General features: G+C 39.6%; 1 protein-coding gene across 1 annotated transcript in view; it reads left to right on the plus strand.

Moving 5' to 3' along the window:
- Positions 1-10930, plus strand: part of sfswap (splicing factor SWAP) — a 93983-nt gene extending 83053 nt beyond the window's left edge. Inside the window, exons 16-18 of the mRNA XM_060890278.1 lie at positions 774-947; positions 1668-1740; positions 10148-10930. Of these exons, the coding sequence (XP_060746261.1) occupies positions 774-947; positions 1668-1740; positions 10148-10207 (307 nt within the window). The 3' untranslated portion in view covers positions 10208-10930. The remainder of the gene's footprint in view (positions 1-773; positions 948-1667; positions 1741-10147) is intronic.
- Positions 10931-20172: the final 9242 nt, after the last annotated feature.

A 20172-nucleotide genomic window follows, 5' to 3' on the forward strand; every position in this document is an offset into this window, starting at 1 on the left:
TTGTGCGAGAGAGTGAGAGTTTGTGCGAGAGATGCATCTGATTGGCGTCTCATACAGGATGTGTTCACGGGTTCAGGAGGTCTTCTCGGGTCTAAAAAATGTACCCGACCCGAAGTGACGCGAATCAATTTTTAAGAAAGACCCGACCTGAGACAAACCCGAAAAAATTAGACCCGAGTCCGACTCGACCCGTTGGCTTTTTTTTTTTACCCGACTGGACCCGAATGTTGCATAACTCTACACTAAAGTAACCGCTATGGCGTGGATTCAAAATTGATTGACAGGTCTGTTTCAATGAAAATTAGCTTACCGCAGGCCACACATCGCAAGCAGTCTTGGCAAACAGAGGAGAGGTTGGAAAAGGACTCGAGTCGATGCACACACACGAGATACAGTAGTTCAGGTCTTCTTGGGTCCGTTCGGTAAAAACACATTCGTTTTAAATTACCCGAGACCCGATGCCGTTATTATTATACCCGACCCTTGTCCGAGGCACACGTGAAAATTTTAGACCCGAACCCGCTCGGGTCTCGGGTTGGACCTCGGGTTTTCAGATCTAAGTGGACCCGTGAAGACCTCTAGTTTACACCTCACACACAAGCTTTCTCAGGATTGGCTCCAGATCAGCTGAACCAGACAAAATGGTTACAGATAATAAATAATTGAATTTAAGTGTACATTGTGACTTCTAAAAATTTTAAGTGTTATTGAATCTAATAGCTTCTGAATTCTGTTTATTTGTTTTCATATAAACCTACATGTGTCTGTCTTAGATCACCTCACGAAAGGAGAAAGAAGAGGTCCTCAAAATCAGTACATCACTCTAGGGGTTCCTGCAATTCACCCACAGCCTCATCAGACAGGAGTAGAGCAATAAGGAAAGTCTCCACCCACACCGCTAGCTCCTCCCCTACATCTAGCCCAACATCTAGCTTAAGGAGCTCCAGGTAAAGTAATCTCATGCTATTGTACTAGATAGAGTGTGTTAGGGAGTATGCTAGGGGGAGTGTATGAGGTGTATGTCGTGAATTATACATGGCTGTGCTTCTAGAAATCTCACTTTTATTTTTTTTCCTCATGACTCATAGCAGTGTCCCACAGTGTTCTTAGTGAGTCTCACATTGCCAGCACAACAAAAGAAAAAGTCGCTTTTCTTTTAAAGTTTCCTGCGGTTTTGGCATGATTTGACATCCAGACTAATGACCTGTTGAATGAAACATGAAAGCGTCGACTCGCAGAGTGATTTCCGATTCACAATGTGTTTTTGACGCATGCAAGGAAAAGGGAATGAAGTGAACACACTGCGTTTGTTATTGTTGTTCTTTCCCCATTATTGATTGTTTTATTCAAATCACCACAGGGGACATCTGTATATAAAAGTAGTCTGTCAGAATTTCTCAGGTTTCATCAAAAAAAAAAGATTTAAACCCGTAGGGTTTCGTGTGCCACACTCGTCTCAGTTCTTCTGAGAATGGATGAATATTTCATAGCATTTCTCTAGTTCTGTATTTTTCTGTCAGAGATCTGGACTTCCTATTTGCCCAAGTCTGTCATTGCAGCATTTAATACGAGCCAGCTTCAACAAATCCTGTAGTAGTCCCTCCGATTGCTGACGTATACCTCATTCTTTGTATTTTGCTCTTTCTCTGTGACTTTTTTTTTTACAGGGACGCATCCCAGGAAAAAGACAAGCAGGTGTCGTCGACCATTATTTCTTCAGTTCAGACCAAAATCACTCAGGTATGTGGGCAAAATATGAGGAACGTTGCTCACTGTTTATGTGGATGTGCGGTTATAGGAAAACATTCAACATCGGGGTCACCACAGAAACCATACGATCTCATCATTGATTATTTTCCTATTACCGCACATATCTCCATGTGTTTTATTCCTTTCAGACCGAATCATATGCAACTGCATCTTGACTGTGAGGCATCGTGTGTGTGTGTATGTATTTGTAAGCACAAAGAAAAAGAACGTCATTTTAGCAAGCTGATGCCGTGCAGCTGTCACCATCGACGGCTTTCGGCTGATCTCTGCCCTTATCTTTCGCAAACGGAATGCCTTGTGCATGTTTGGTTATTCCGTTTCTCTTCCCCTGGGCCTATGTGTGGAAATGTGAGCGACGCTTGAGGATGAAAACGCGCTCGCCAAACCCGTGTTACGATGCAGCGCTTGTTGCTTAGCTGTCAGTTCTTGCACTCACGGTTGTCTGATTGCATGCAGAAAGCAAATCCACACTGCTAAGCACTCTTTTATTGTGGCTGAAGCAATATCCTGCTGGTGATAGAGTTGTAGAGCCTTGGAGCTCTTTGTGATTTCTGTTGGCAGCACAGCGTAGTGATGCTGACACCACCGAACCCCGGACTGTACCTAGTAGCGAAAGGATGCTTCCTATTAAAACCAGCGGAACTATTAAAACCACCATAGAGCTCCTACTGATAACACAAATATTTGTACAGCCGTGTCTGTGTGTGTGTGTGTGTGTGTGTTTGGGTGGGGTTTCTACTCTATGAAACTCACTATCACTTTTTCACATTCCATGAAATTGAGTTAAAAACATTTGTAATTTATTCAGGCTTATTTCACATGGTTGGAGATTGGGGCAGGGAAGGTGACTGATGAGGCTGATTAGATGAGGCTAATCATCAAGTGTAAAGGATGACCCAGAATCTTATTAATTTGTCATTAGCACAAGGGAATGAGGGAGACTTTGAGCAAATCTAGTGAAATGAATTTAAGGTGTGTACGGTAGAAATAGCAAGTGAGTGTAAAGATATTTTATATTTATACTACCCTGAGAGATGTGTTACATGACATACGTTCACTGAAGGGGAAAGGGTACATGATAGAAAAGACATGATGTTTTTTCCCTTCAGTCTCATTTACGTCTACTTTATGTTGACTTGGTGAATTAGACCTCATGAGTTTGTGGGCCTCGACTGTGTGGGCCAATAGAAACCAAGTGTGTGGCACTGAACTATTTTGGTCAGAAAATGAGGAACTACTACTTCGTCATCATCATCTTCGTCATCGTCGTCTTCTACTTTGTCGTCGTCATTTTTTTTCTAGTTGTCGTCTTTTTTTCTCGTCTTCTTCTGCTTTGTAGTCACCTTTATCTTCTTTGTCATCATCTTCCTCGACAACGTTGTGTTGTTCTTCTTTATCGTTGTCTTTTTCTTCTGTGTCGTCGGCGACTTAGTCTTTGTGTTTTTTGTCGTCTTCTTCTTAGTAGCCACACTGGCTGTTTGCCCTATTGATTTTTTACTTTTCTTCTGTATGCATTTTTTTTTTTAAGTTTAAGCAACATTAAGGAATACTTCATCCTTTTTTAAACTAATTATGTTGGCTTTGTAGAAGCCAACATTCTGTTTTCCTAATTAAGCTTAGACAAAAATTTATCAAGAGTAACTCCTCCTAGGGCTTTCGAGCCACATGCACCAAATTCGGATATGATGTAGACCCTGGTCTGAAGTTTATTACTTTTATAAGCGATCCGAGTTCCGGTACTTCCGGTACCGGGTCTCAAAATGGCCTGTTTCCCATAGACTCCCATTATAAACTCGGCCAGCTCCTTTAGGGTAACAAAGTTTTAAATTGGTGTACCGACTGGTCTTTCGGTTGTCCCACAGCCCCGCCCCCAATATATGCAAAATCAAAAAACTTTTTACAACATGGACTTGTGACATATCAAAACACTCAGAACAATGAGGGGAACTTCCTCAAGTGTATTCTGATGACGTCACGTGATGTCACGGTCACGTGAAAACAAATAGTGAAAACATTAGTACAACATGGACATGTGGCATATCAAAACACTCAGCCCAAGAAGGGGAATTGCGTCACAGGATTTCAGATGACGCCACATGCTCGTCTCCACTTGCCTCCAAATGTTTTCACAAGTTTTATGTCCACTTGCCTCCAAAAGTAACACTGACCCTTATGTCAACTTGCCTCCAAAAAGCACTGGCCTTTGTGAATACTTGCCTCATCAAAGCCAACATCAAAGTTTGTTGCGATGAACTTTATAAATCTAGTATTATTTTTGAACGTGTACAGCTTTAACACTCTATATGTAGGACTTATGTCTCAAAGACGTTTTGGTCAGAAAGGATTGATGCACCACAACATGACGGCATCTGTTACGGTACACTGACACACATGGTACATGGTTTGGTCAACAAAAGGCAGCTTTAGAAAGGCCTCAAAGCCTCTAGATGTCAGGCCATGATAGAAGCTTTCTAAGCCAGCACTGTAACTGTACAAGCTCTCTGTGAGCCACGCTTCTGCACAGCTGACATGTTTGCATCTGTCGGATCATGGTACAAAATACATTTCAGCTAATATTGAACTCCATCTATAAACAAGCCGGGGACGAGCAAGTAATGCATATATTTGCATTTCTGTTTTCTGAAGGATGCGAAAACTGTGTGCAGTCAAAAGAACATAGTCTTAAGATAAGCTACAAAGCTATTTTTTATCAAGGCAACTAAGGAACTTCAGTCCCAGTTATCGATACTCTAATTGTGTCCTTTTTATAAAGGTTTACTTTTTTCCCCTGACAGCTTTCAGTTCATTTTTGTGATTGTGTAATAGACAGAGACAAAATCACAGACGAACTCCTGAAGGTGGTCGAGAAAATGCTTTTTTCACATTCAATACCATTATCACATTCAATACCATTATCTACCCATTATCACAACTTCCCTGTGATTATGTAGTTGTTTCTTCTTATTTTACAAAACATGTTAAAATAGCCATATTTAATAATAGAATTTAGAAATTTACCCTTCACTATGGTTCAACTTATTATATTTTTCTATGTTGTTGTTATTGTTATTTTTCTATGTTGTTGTTATATGTTGTTATATTTTTTTATCTACACTCAATACCCCATAATGACAAAGTGAACACTTCTAGAAATGTCTGACAAATGTATCGCATTACATTTACATTTCTGCCATTTAGCAGACACCCTTATCCAGAGTGACTTACATTTTATACAACTGAGCAATTGAGGCTCAAGGGCCTTGCTCAAGGGCCCGGCAATGTCAGCTTGGTGGACCTGGGATTTGAACTTATGTCCTTTTGTTCAGTAGTCTAACACCTTTACCACTAGACTACTACATTCCCACATTCCAACACACACATTCAGACCCTTTACTCAATACTTACTTCTGTAAAACGTCATCATTTCTATAGGTGTGTGTGCGCATGCATATATATTTGCCTGCCAGATTACAGTACAATCCCTGTGAATCGGTTGTTACTATAGAAACGATGAGTGCTCATTTCTGCATTATTTTTTAATATCTAGCCATTGAAATATTTATGTCGTGCAGCACTCATGAGAGTAAATGAGTGTGAAAAAAGTGCCTGTGCCATCAGAGTGTTTCCAGCATTTACATGGACATTGTCCTCTTTCTCTTACAGACGACGTACATTTCAACAAGAAGTAATTAGGACGAGGTTGTAAACACAAGCCAGCGTCTGGAGTCCTGATAGATTTACGCTCTTTTGGGAAGTAGGTTAATACATTTCTCAAAAAAAGAAAAAGTGAGAATTGACGCTGTTAGGAGGAAAGTGGGCAATATTTTGTCGACTGCTTATTATCCTAACTCTGTTTGCACCTGGTGATTGAAACTAGCTAGCACATAATGCGATACACAAAATTTGCCTTGTGGAAAGAGACTAACGCTGCACCCCTGCGGAATCCGGTGGAATATTTGAGAACAGCAAATGAATGCCCATCAGCACAATAAATATAAAATAGGCTGGAACCGTTATCATTCATGGATGAGGACGTGAAGCAAACTGCGTGTGAGAACTCTTTCTTTCCAACAGCTGCAGCATCCATGTGCGGAACAGATTTTTTTTTCTTTTTTTTTTCCTGTGACCATTTCGAGCTCTGCAAACCACGCAGCTGTGTTTATTTGATGAACTCTGATGACTGTGAAGATCTTGTCGCAATCTGGTTAGTGGTAATGATTCACTGTATCCCGGGAAGCGCTGTATCTCAAGTTTAGCCAGGGATCTAGGGGCTGTACAACAACGCTCGTTGGCTGTGAGCTCACTGATGCAAGTCAGGTTGCTATTTCTTTTCTATTTGTTTTACATCACGTCTCACCACTGATATCCTGCCCTTTTCTAATTATTTGCCAATTAATCTGCAAAAATAACTAGCGGCCAGAGTATACCTGTTCTCCTAAATTGCTTATGGAGCAGGTAGGATGAATGTTGGATGATTATCGTGCTCTCGGTGGTGTAACGAAGCGTAATTAAAGCATTCGAAGGAAAACCAAAGAGCTATGAACGGATAACTTTGTCCTGTATTAAGCCAGGAAAGTTTATCTAAATGTAGGAAGTCTTTTGCATGTCGCTGTGACCGAATTGTGATCTGACATAAATCTAATATGCTTTGATGTTTTGTTATTTTTTAAGAAAACTTCAATATATTTTACCCAAACAACAAGGAAATGTTTTTTATTGCGTCTACTTCTAACCTCGCTTTGTTTTTCTGACTGGAAATATCAGCACTCAAAATGTCCACAGATCATCATCAATATAAAGAAGAGCAACTTACACTGAGTCCAAGACGTTAAAGGTTTTTACACAAACAGAGATCAGTCAAGCAAAGAGATTACCATAGCTGTGTCCCTACACAATAAGCGCATCATCCGGGTACTTAAATTGCACCTCTTCTCGTTGGAATTGAATTTATTTTGTAAACACACTCAGGTGATGAGGAAGATGTGAACGCTTCTATAAGTAGATGCAGACATTCCAGACAAATGTGTTCATTGGGATGAAATCTTTAAATGTGATTCTGTCCCTTTTCACTTTTGGAGGTGAGCGGATTTTAAATTGCGTTTAAATACACTTTTCTCATTTGAGTTTATGTAATGCGTCAAGCAGGCAAGCAGCGTCTTCTGTTTTAGTCCTGTTTATTCATCTGTTATGTCTTTTAACGCTTTTGTTGTACTCTCTCTTTTTCATTTAATTTTCAGTTGGAATGGCAGGGGCTGTCTTTTACATGCTCGGTATAAATAAAGCTGACTTTAATTGACACAAAAATGCGAGAAGGGCAGAAGAGTAGCTCTTTCACAATGCCTGCTTCTGCACTTATTGTTTTTTTGTTTTGGTTTTTTTTTTGTCGTTTTTTTCCCTCTTCGTTTGTGAGCATTTCCTACTGTTGGGCTGAGTTTTATTCAGCATTTGGACTTCCATCCCCCACAGCGCTCTATTTATCCGCCTCCACACCAGCGTTCAGCGTGAGTGTGCTGACAAGCATCTTTGCATTCGATCACTAGTTGGTTTGTTTTATGATTATTTCTGCTTGTGGGTGGAGGGTATTGGAATTTCTGGATCGATATCTCACTCAGCCAGACCAGGCACTGCAAGGCAATACAAGGCGAGGCGTGGTGAGGTGAGGCGAGGCTAGGGCCGGGGCGATAGCTCTTCTTAGCTCGCCTTCTACAAAAACACCTTCTGCTCCAAGATGTTGAATATCTTCACGACGCGATGCAAACTCTCCAGGTTGGGCTGCTTTCAAACCGGAAACTGCACGACTGAGCGGTTCAGTGAAAAGGTGCTGAAGGCGGCTCGCTCATAAATAGGCACGGAGCATTAAGCTGTCACTGGTGAAACATTAGCTTTATCAGATTGCAAGTAGAAGCTGCTTGCATGTCTCTCCAATCACCGCACATCATCACTGAAGCAGCAGCTGACATTCAAGTACACTGCGTCTCCTGCTCCCGTATCATGTAATGACGATCATGCTATGCCAGCACGTCGATGTGTGATGTGTCCTCAGATGAACCGCTTCCCATTGCACAAATGAATGTATAAATGTATAGGCAGACAGTAAAATGTATAGCCTTTAGTAAGGCGAATTCTAAACTCCAGTAGTCTCACTCAGGCTTGGATACGCTGAGAGTCTGAGACCGCGTCAGCTACACAGGCATGTCCTGAAGCGCGTATAAGGACGAGATTACTGAACACACCGTACACACTCTCTCCACACTCTTAGAGAGTATTTGAAATTTTCTTGCATGCATTTAATTATTTATTTAATTCGTTTTTGTTTGTTTTTTTCTTTCGGCTGCTCCCTGTTCGGGGTCACTATCTATCTATATATATATATATATATATATATATATATATATATATATATATATATATATAGTGTGTTTGTTATATTTATAAGAACGTCATAGGTATATATTTCTATCACTGACGCAGATAATGTTAACAATCTGTTTTTGCTGTGAATTATTGTACATCGAGCAGCAGAAAATGATTACTGAAGTAAGATGGCCAAACTGGGCTGACACTCATTCCTGATTTCTACATCGCTTGTTGTTATTTTGAAAAAGAGGACTTTGGCATATTATCGAGTAATTTAATGGGAGTTTATTGTAACGTACTCCAGAGTTATAATACAGAACTCCTACGAAAACATATGTAAAAGGTTCCCAGTCAATATTTGTGATATAGAATGATAGTCAATTGGTATTTTCTGTCTCGTCCACTGCTTTTCCTTCAGCAAACTTCAGCCAGTTGTAAATTTCACATTGTTTATGCTGCATAAACCCAACAAACGCAGCCAAAAGTGTTTTTAATCGTTTTTCAATCAGTCTGCAATGATCCCATTAGATAAATAATATCAGTTAGCATAAAGATGTTTTAATTGCTAGCTAAGTGTGTCAGTAAACGTGATGCTTTGTAAGTTGTTGGTCTCATAATACATCAAAACAGACCTATGCCTAATACACCCAGTTTATAGAGCTCTAAATGGCAACTGTTAAATGATTCGTCATGTCCTCGCACTTACAAAGGCACTGTAGAGATGACAGCTAATAGTTCGCTGCTTATTAAAAGTGGAAAATTCAGCAAATTGATTGTTTTCGGGTACAAATGTAAAAGCGAACAGCGATTGGTTTCAGAGACAAGGAGATTTGTGCATGTAGAAATGCTGTGACTAACATTTACCTCAGGAAATGAGACTAGACACTAATAGACTGGGAGTAAAATATTAAAATGGAATTTTCTGCTTTTTTACTTTTGGGGTAAACTAGAATTTCAAACACTAGGCCTTTACTTGTGATCGTCTCTGTTCTAGATGGATCTCATATTTCACTTCAGGAAAGCCTAAAGTGTATTGTAGAAAATAAATCTCCTGAGGTGAAGACCTTTTCCAGAAGGACACACCTATTGCAGAGTATACACACATTTACAGATAAACATTGCGTGTGTGCGTGTGTGTGCGTGTGTGTGCGTGTGTGTGCGTGTGTGTGCGTGTGTGTGCGTGTGTGTGCGTGTGTGTGCGTGTGTGTGCGTGCGTGTGTGTGCGTGCGTGCGTGCGTGTGAGTATGTGTGAGTGTGTGTGAGTGTGTGTGAGTGTGTGTGAGTGTGTGTGAGTGAGTGTGAGTGAGCGCGTGAAAGAGAGAGAGAGAGAGATACTTCTTCTTCCAGCACAGCGAGTGTGTGTGCGAGTGAGTGTGTGCGAGTGTGTGTGTGTGTGAAAGAGAGAGAGAGATACTTCTTCTTCCAGCACAGCGATTCTTGTGTGTTAATAAATAACATCATAATGACACTTATTTAAACCATTAATAGTCATAACGGACAAGTTCAAAGCCCTGACATTGGAGACTTCTTCCATTTATGCGTTATAAACAGAAACCCTCTGTACCACCAATTTCCAGGTGTTCTATTTATCATTCTACAAACTATTCAGTATGTCGTTACCGTAGAAACGAGCGCATTTATAACAACTGCATTAATATAGTGAGAGCTCATTGACATCAGGGATCAACATGTCTGTTCTGACTCGCTTTTCTGCTCACTGCGCTTGTAACGAGTTTGAGTTAACCCAAGCTTTCGTGTCAACTTTACCCAGTCCTCTGTTCTCCACGCTTTTTGTTTTTCTCACCATTCTGTGTAAAGACTGCTGTACGTGAAAATCCAAGGAGATCAGCAGTTTCTCGAATGCTTACATGAGGCACCAACCAACATTTTCCCCATTGTGATGATCTGTTGCACATTGTACATTTTTTTTAATTGTGATATGATTTGCTTTTGGTTTTATTTTGTTTTGCAATTTTTCTATTAATTTAAATTGTTTTTTTTTTTCCTCCCCACAATCCAGGACCTCATGGCAAAAGTACGAGCAATGCTGGCCAAAGGCCTGCAGCCCAACCCGTCCTGAGAGGTGTGGAAAAAAGGGGCGAAGCGTCTACTGAACCAGCCGCGAACGTCACCTGCATCAGCACCATTCAGGACTGCAGTGCAGGATGTCGGGCTGTACCGATGCGCTTTTATCCCTTTACGCATACTCTTCATGGATCTTATGTCACCAAGCATCAGTGGTGATTTCCTTTAATGTAAAAGAGCTCAAAGTTTGTGATGAGCCAGGCAGCATGCAGGATTTATTGATTCTGTGGGCTTGAACTTTTCCCATGTTGTTTCTTTTTCTTCTTCTTTATTATAGATATATTTTTTTGCAGGAGATGCTATTGTACAAGAAAATGTCAAAGGCAGAAAAATTAACATGTTTATTTTACAAGAACAAATTAGACTAAATTGATAACAGAAACACATCATCTTGTGTGATTAGGCTTCCCACTGGGCAGTGTTAAATCCTTCTGTGAAGGATTATGATATTTTCTGTTCTTCTCTCTCTCTCTCTCTCTCTCTGTCTCTCTCTCTCTCTCTCTCTCTCTCTCTCTCTCTCTCTCTCTCTCTCTCTCTCTCTCTCTCGCTCCTTCTTTTTTTTCCCCAGGCCAGGTTCATTTTCTAAAGCCTTTGGCTGCTCGAGATTGTGTGGTTTTCTTTTAACTAATGTGGCCTTCATGCTGTAAGTTTGTACAGGCTTTTCTTTTCATCTGCTTTGTAAAACCGAACAGTCAATAAAATTAGAGTCAAAAACGCACATTTCGCTGTGTCTCTGTGTGTCTGTGTGAGTGTGTGTCTGTGTCTTATTGTGTGTGTGTGTCTGTGTGTATGTGAGCGTGTGTCTGTGTGTGTGTGTTTCTGAGTGTGTGTCTGTGCCTGATTGTGTCTCTGTGTATGTCTGTGTCTGATTGTGTTTGTGTCTGTGTGTGTGTCTGTGTCCGTGTCCCTTGCAAGATCCAAGATAAGATGCCATATTACCAGAATTACTAATCATCAGTATTCCACATGGACTAATTCTGTTCCTTAAACAATACACTGATTAGCGTATCTGGATTTAGGAGTTTGCGATAACTGTGTTGCTGTTTTGCCTGGAAAAAAGATCTATATCAGGACTTGATATCATGATCAGCGAGACAATGAGAATGTACAAGAGATTTGTTTTTTTTCTTCTTGTTTTGTGTATTATGTGGAAACAGGAAATGAAAAAACATTCATGCAAGATTTTGTGCCTCCATTTCAGATAAATTTTTCAAAAGACAAAGAGCACAAAACCAAAAAATGGAGAGTTCGAAATAATTCAAGGGCTTTATTTCAGACTTTTTAGAATAATACAATTTTGCATAAGCATTCACTGCTCATAAACTTTTTGTTATATGATGACCTGGAACTGAAATGTAATGAATTGCCATTTATACAATATGTTGGTGTCCTATGGTGGTTTTACTGTAGAGTTTCATTATCGTTTCGTTTTTATTTTATTTTGTGTAGATTACATAGACATTTAATCCCAAATAAAACATGTATAATGCACAATTTGGTGATCGTATAATCTGATCAGAGCGTGTTTCTGTTAAATAAACCAGATCCTGAGTAGGTGAATGAACAGACTTCACAGTCTAACAGCTTTAAAGAACAAAAAAAAAGAAATCCAGGCTCATGTCAAATGTCTACACTCTAATCCAGATAATCCGTGTACGAAGAATAGGGCAAGGATGGCTTTTCTGTCCTTGAGAACATGTTTTGTGTTTCCTGCACCTGTACAACTGGCTTCTGTGTGACGAATGTTCCCCGTGTGTGTGTGTGTGTCATCAAAACATACTAAAATTACATTATCCAGCTATGATTATAAAAGAACAAAGATGTAAAAGGAGATAATTTGTGAAACGATAAATAATAGCGCCAAGTTTGTGCTTGTGTTGAATCTGGTTTGAGTTTGCATACCAGGGATGAGCGTTTACACTGTCATCAGAAAATTGTGAGTTTAAATCCTGACTACACTGCAACCGTCTGTGGATGGGAATCGTACAAAGCGGAAGTCCCTGCGTTCTGAGAGTGAAGAATGGCCTTCCGCTTTCCCTCATCAATCACTAGTCTCTTAGTACACAGGAGACACATTTTGCATCTTCCAGTGCTTTCAGATGTTTGAAAAGTTGCCTTCATGTGTACCAGAGGGAGTCTGGGTTAAACTTCACCTTCCCATGTTAGATGGTGGGGAGAGAAAGAGGGCACTTTCATTAAATCTCCTGACAGATTGGACCTGCTTGCAGTGCTTTGTTGTGTCTAACATACTTGACCCTTGAGATTCAGACTTCCCAGGAGCCCTATACTGCCCAAATGTGATCTCCGTGTTGCTAAAGGCTTTACTCGGTTCTGTTATTGGCCGAGCAATTTCGATGAAAAAAAAAGCAAAAAAAAAAACCTACTTCTTGGAGAAAGTCTCTGCGAACAAAGTCCATCTGGTTCACTAAACTGTACAATGGTGCTTAAAGGCATTTCCTTAATCAGAGGTTAATGATTTGTTTACGCAAACTCTTTAGCTTGCACATTGCCAATATTCAATTATACAAAGAGATGCATCTCGTCTGCATTTCCAACCACAGCTGATGAATGAATTTTTAATCGTGCTTTAACATCTGAATGTCACGTCTTCGTGCTGCATCCGTTCTAAATTCTGGAGATGAAATTGCCAAGTTTATGATGTGTATCGATTTCATTTAAATATAAAAGTCCATCTTAATTAAATAAGCGTGTTTAATTATTCTCTTTTACATGTGCAGTTTGGATGGAGGCGTTATTATATTTTTAATACAAAAGACTGGAGCGTCAGTTTCTCATTGTTATTACTTTTTCATTACTTTTTCTACACTTACCCGGAGGGTTTCGCAAACCAGGGACCCCTTTAACTGTACAGATTTATTTCATGAACTGATTGGGCATGTTGATAAAATGTGCACAATATTATTTCAGCTTTATTTTGGACCACTCACTTTTGGGCTGGTGGTGGTGGTTGTTGTGGTTGTTGGTTGTTGTTGTGGTTGGTGGTTGTGGTTGTTGGTTATTGTTGTGGTTGTTGGTTATTGTTGTGGTGGTGGTTGTTGCGGTGGTGGTTGTTGGTTGTTGTGGTGGTTGGTTATTGTTGTGGTGTTGGTTGTTGTGGTTGTTGGTTGTTGTGGTGGTGGTGGTTGTTGTTTGTTGTGGTGGTTGTTGGTAATTGTTGTGGCTGTTGTTTATTGTTGTGGTGGAGGTTGTTGTTGTTGTTTGTTATTGTTGTGGTTGTTTATTATTGTTGTGGTGGAGGTTGTTGGTTGTTGTGGTTGTTTGTTATTGTTGTGGTGGTTGGGGTTGTTGTGGTGGTTGTTGCTTGTTGATGTTAGTTATTGTTGTTTTTCCACTGCTGTAATAAGTTTCACTGACCCTGTCTGTCCTTCACAGACCCCACTTCGAGGCTTAGTAATACTTTAAAAATCCTTGAGTAGTTTTTAAACAGAAACTCAGACATGCGAGTGCTTGTTGAGGCATTTTTTTAAAACCTGTACCGCAAAATGTTTTCCTCTAATCACTTAAATTTATCGCTAATGACTTAAAAAGGACAAGGAATGCTTTAGCAAGAACAAACAGATTTGGACTGGTAAATAGATTTACCCTGATGCAAGTATTTTTTGCAGCATGCTGGTCACAAATAATTTAATGGATTATTTTAATGGGAATTCTTAATTAACAAAATGGATAAAAGGCTTTTCTTTGGACTGAAGCAGATGGGCTCTAGAAGACTATTCAGCCATTTGTGAATCATCTTTTCCCTGCTGATCATGAAAAGAGTCCTCCATATGGAGAACAAGGTTTATTCATGTTTGGTTTGGAATGACTGTAATGGCCAAGAAACGTACCTGAGGATGCACTATATCAAAGCTATTCACTCAAATAAATGGCCCTCTTAACTTCAGCAATAATGAATTTTTCCTTGGCTGCCCACTTCATTGCTTCATGCTGGTAAGATCTTGCTTCTTATGTTTATTCAGGATGAAGGCGTATATACAGTATGAATCATCCAGATTTATCATATAACGTTTTGTAAATGAATATGAATACAGATGCATTATTCGTTTTAGTTTGTATCTTATTCCAGGAAGCCATTGTACATCAGTATAAAACAAATCATGAGTACAAGGTTTATACTTTCATCCAGAGCTTGAAGGGCAACAGGGTTGCCAGGCACTGTCTGTATTGTCAGTACACCGTCTTACACTGTCCCTACTGTCAGGATTTTCCCTTTGTTTACCTCAGCCAATGTTTATAGAAAATTTAATTGCCTTTTTTTTTTTATCAGTAATTTCACTCTGATCGTGACCCTGGCAACCTTGTTGGTGGACAAAGGCTAAAAATCATTAATATGATACTGTACAAAATGGAAGCAGACTATTAGGTTTTTTGTAACTATCATCAGTGGCTTGCTCTAGCAGCCCTGCATTACTGAGGCCTGATATAAAACTGTATTTCTGCAATATTTTCTGTGCAAACAAAAAAAAAAAGATATAAAAAATATATCATTTTATTTCAAAAGTCAACACAGACCATGAGCACAGATATTTTGTATGTTGAGGAAAAACAAAACAAACAAAAAAAACAGTTATGTCCTGGTGAGATGATTTATCAGTTGCACATACACCTCATGTGAAGACAAGTATCCACTGATGATCCACAATGTTGACACAATTGTTATATTATGTGACAAAGAACCCTCAGAAGACCTCTAAGTGGTTTAAATGTAGCACACATTTGCTCTCTGTTGTGGTTTGTCTTCATCCTTTACATATTCTTACAGCTTAAGGAACTGATCTAGATAATATACAGCAAAACGGCAGCACCGCGGGCTTCGATTCTGCCATCGATTCAAGAGAAAATAATAGAGCTCGAAATGCGGCATAGAAAACCGACTCCTGATGTGGTTCTTAGAGGCAGATTTTTTCTGACTGCTTTAAATTCTGGCCAAACCACTTCAGGCGTTTAGAGTTCCCACTAGGGAGGGGAATCTCACCCAGAACTGGTGCTGGTTTTAGGCTTATAAACTCTACTGACTTCTATTATGTAATAATATTTGCGTAGTTGTCTGTGATCATTCAGCATGGAGTAGATTTTGGTTTAACTGCCTCACTTTTTCCCTCATTGCCATGCTTCAATTTTGCATTTTTGGGCACTTAGTTAATCATTTTCTTCTGTTTCTAAATTACAACATTTGGTTTGCGTAGATGTTCAAGGTGCCTTGAATTAAAAAATGAAGCCCACCCAGTAAATAAGCCTTTTTATTTCCTATCCAGCAATACAACAAAGTAGCCACAAAATAACATCCTACTGATTTATGTTTCACATTTGGTAAATGAATTACTGATAAATTACTAGATTGAATGTGTTTACCCATTACTGCTCCACATCTGGAACAAATTTAGAGTGATGTGACTGTCGGCTAACTTATTGGGAGATCATTCTTTCTTTCATTCATCTGAAGTAAAAGCTGGTCAGATTTGCAGTGGATCTGGATCCTTACCCCATAACACTGAGCACAAGGTAGGAATACATGGGGCATGTGGTAGCCTAGTGTTTAAGGTGTTGGGCTGCCAATCGGAAGGTTGTGAGTTTGATCCCAGGTCCACCAAGCTGCCACTGTTGGGCCCCTGAGCAAGGCCCAATTGAGTAACCCGCAATTGCTCAGCTGTATAAAAAAATGACAATGTAAGTCGCTCTGGATAAGGGCGTCTGCCAAATGCTGTAAATGTAATGTAAATACATCCTGAAGGTGTGGATTGTGCCAGTCATTGCAGGACACACTGCACTCACTCCAAGCACAATCAGATCTTGTAAATATGTTACATGAATAGCAGCTTGAAAAGATACAATAAGTCTATATTACTTGCCTTGACAGAAGTACGGCTTCCCAGATTGGGAAATCTCATTCAATAGAGGTTAGGGGTTTGATTGTCACTTGCGTGTTCTCCCTGTGTTTAGAGTTTTTTTCCAGGTGCTCTGGTTTCCACCACCATCCAAAGCCATCCACGGTAGGCTGATTAGCATTTCTAAATTGTCTATAATGTGTGAATGAGGGTGTGTGTGATTGTGACCTGCGATGGGTTGGCACCCTATCGAGAGTGTGCACTGCCATCTGCGCTGTTAGTCCCCTGAGATAGGGTCCAGGTCTATGTGACCCTGTGTTGGATATGTGGTTCAGAAAATGGCTGTCTTGCTGCCAGGGTGTTGAATCCTGAGCTTGAGTTGTAGTCTATGTTGAGTTTCAAATGTTCTCCTTATATCAGGTTTCCTCTGGGTTCTGCAGGTTTCCACCTACCTCCCTGGAATGGCTAGATTACACGCGATGGGTATTAATGAGTGTTGTCCTATGATGTACCTACCATCTATCCCAGACAGAGTGTATTAGTGTCTTACACTCTGGGTTCCTTTGTGTTTCCCCAACCAGGATAAAGCAAGTTTCAAACCATAAGCTACTTTACTCAAATATATGCATTTCTGTCTGGCTGATTTTAGAACATCAAGAAGAGTCAGAGAAAGAATATTTTATCCAAATGTTCTACAAGGGTTCTTCGGTGACCATTTGCAAGTATAATTTGGAATCGGATGTTGTTTAAGAAACTGGTGAGATGTTTAATGGCGCTTATCTAAAGCTTCATTCCTCCTTTCTTATCTCTACCATACACTCCACAGCGACTCTGGTGTAATGGCCCTGTCAGACCGATATGACTAGACTTGCAGAAATAAACAAAGGAATTAAAAAAAAAAAGGCTTACGTCTTACACGTTCAGAGACATGAACTGAGTGCACCAGCTTATCTCTGAGGACCGTTTGGCTTATAAAAGATAGTCAATACGACTGACTTCATCACTTCCGTACAAATCTGGTAGACTCTGGATTGTAACAGCTAAAAGATTTTAATTTCGAGTGCTAGATGAAGTTTCCCTGAAGCAGTGTTTCTGGTTAGTTTATTCTCCTTTCCTCATTTTATTTACCATCACTCAATTTGTCATCGATCGAAATGTTTTTTGTTTGTGTGCTTATTACACTGAAAACAGAGCTGTTTTCTGATTTGCTACAAAAAATGGCCGTTGATTGGAAGATCGAGAGCTCCAGCAGTGAAGCGTATTTACAGGCTCGCTCCCTTGTCTCACTTTAACATGACATTGCTGACACTCTTTTTTTTTTTTTTTTTTTTTTGAGGCAAAACCTGGAAGCTCTTGTTACGTCCCCGCTTGTCAGATATCACACAGGGACCAGTCAGGACTTGAAGGTTAATGATGGCCACCAGCGCTGTGCTCCACTTTCAGGTGAAGACTGAAAACAACCATTTGACATGTCTCTCACATCCCCATCCACATCCCTTCTGTGCTCATAAAATCTTCAGATGGTATTTAATTTTGACTTACAGATGACTGAAGGTGAAATAAAAGAAGAGAAGAAACAATGGGTCTGAAATCAAGTCTGGAAGAAACAGTTATACTGTAAAGAAAAAGTTGCACGTTTTTTTTTTTTTAATCTTTAATATTAAAGAAAGCTCTTGTATTTCTCCTTTGCTTGGTTTTCATCAATTTATATTCTTTTTGTGGCTAAAGATAAATGATCTTGAATGGCCTGGAGGTTTATCAGCAATTACTTGGTTGCTAGTAGCAAGAAAGTTTAAAAGATTAGCATGTGATCTAGTGCTAATATCCATGTGCTGCAAATTAATAATATGTTTCTTTGGCTATGTGGATCATATTTTTTAGCATAGCCTTCATGAAAACAGTATAAGATTCCAGAGTACACAAAGAACATGTACTTCCAGTATCCTCTGTTTATACTTCATACTGATATGCACTGCATTAGGCATTTTATTCATTCATAACTTTTTACGTTTTAGTCTTTGTGTGGTAAAACACACAAAAACAACAAGAGAGATTTTTTCGTGGACAAAAAGAATTTATCTTCTGGTTTAGTCTCAATAAAAAAACAAATCACTAAAAAGATATCCTTGCTGTTCATTTTAAAATAAAAACATGAATAATTGCGACTTCCACAGACTTAAATACAGAGCAAGAATTTTTTAATTTGTTTTTACGCCCATGTGACAATCAGCACACAAATACTTCCAAGGACATGCACAGATCACACATTTATTACTAATTATTAAGATTCCAGTCACATCTTCACGTCACATGGACTACCTCTCAAACACTATTTGTACAGTGTGGTTTAAAGAAATGAAATAAACAATAGAAATAGCCTCGAATAAACGAATGAGTAAATAATGTATATGATGCCTGTCTGCAGAATGGTGTGTCTGTTTTTACACACAGGAGTGGAGTTTTCCTTCCATCGCTAAGACAACTATGTGCAATCTGTCACTGTCTTCATTTCACCTTAGTCACAGAGGAGAGCGTCTGACCCCCGGAGCCTTTTCGGGTTAGCAATAACAGCCTCCATTTACCACGCAGGGCAGTGGGGAAAAATGAAGGAGGGGTGCAGAGGAGCTCAGCTGTGAACGATGGATGTAATAATTGCAGACTCTACCCTCTGCATGCAAGTCCCTCTGAGGATCTGTCTCTCAGCATAATGCAATCGCAGGAAACAAATGCATTTGTTTATGCTAGAGCATCACCTCAGCATAACTGCTGCGAGATAAACCGGTTTCGATATACAAGGTTGTGACCTAATCATCACAAATCTTCTAGTTGCTTTAAGCTGCACTGCCCTTAAAATGATAAAGAAGCAAAAGGGAATGAACAAGGAGCAGTAAACTTGTAATATTAGTTGTGTTAGGAATAAAACACAACGATGCATCCATGTCAGGATGGTGTGATGATACCCAACACAAAGCAGAGTTAATGTTATCACTCCATGTTGATTGTTTTCCAATTACATCACATCCTGGAGTGATTTATTAGTTTTATACCAAAGCTGGTCCTTTTTTTATCTACTTACATTTATAGTTAATGCCTAACATCCATAAGCAGTTATACATAAAAACATAACAGCTATAAAAAGTTCTCTCACCAGCTTCTCGTTTGTTTTCATATTGTCCTGAAGCCAGTTTCCAGCTTTGCCTCTAATTAAAGACTCCTTTCCTCAAGAAACCTTCTCCATATGGAGAATGATGATCTAGAATGATGATCTAGAAAATGTAGATAGATAGATAGATAGATAGATAGATAGATAGATAGATGTTTATATTATGTAATAAATAAAAATTTACAGTGGGGTCATATGTACTGAAATGCTGACTTCTTTGCCTCTATCACCCTGATTTAATTTTCTACTTTGCTTGAGCTTCGTAAACTGCTGACCCATTTCATTGACTGGAAATGCTACACAAATGAGACAGTCTTGGACTTCCAGCACCAAACCTTCTTAACCCTCTATGCCTTGAATGTGAATGGCTGTATGCCAGTCATTGTCCAGCAAATACTTTAGGTTATACTAGTATGGGCCAAAATCTAATAAAAGAAAAAAAGCAAAGATCTCAAAGATCTGGGATTGAGAACAGCGGTCATTCAGCAACATGCCACCGGGAGCCGCAATCTCTGCCAGCCGTGACTGCAGCATGATTACCGAGCAGCATGAGGCATAATTTACCTGCAAAGTGTGCCATTGTGTTCGTCCCATGCCACACACCTTCCTTTTATCAAAGTGAAGAATGGCCTCATCAACTGCAGCCAGCGCTGAGCACCGAGGTCCTGAGTTAGCTCAGGAATCGTTTCAGCCACCTCAGTGTTCCCTCTGCACTTAGAAAAGGTGAAACAGGGTCAAAATAAGCCCTGGTCTGCTTCAGCATGATGATGACAAGTATGAAATGTTCTGCATGCAAATAAAGCCTCCAGATTTCCAGTTATCATATTAAAAATCAATCTCATGCAAGCAACTAGTAATCTCGGGCCTCGTACAGGTTTGCTGTAGATAGTAGACAGTCTACTGTCATATATTTTTAGCTTATCCCATGAGGACCGCCATGTCCATAAGTCT

Source organism: Tachysurus vachellii, chromosome 17, assembly GCF_030014155.1.
Source record: "Tachysurus vachellii isolate PV-2020 chromosome 17, HZAU_Pvac_v1, whole genome shotgun sequence".
Classification (NCBI taxonomy): Eukaryota; Metazoa; Chordata; class Actinopteri; order Siluriformes; family Bagridae; genus Tachysurus; species Tachysurus vachellii.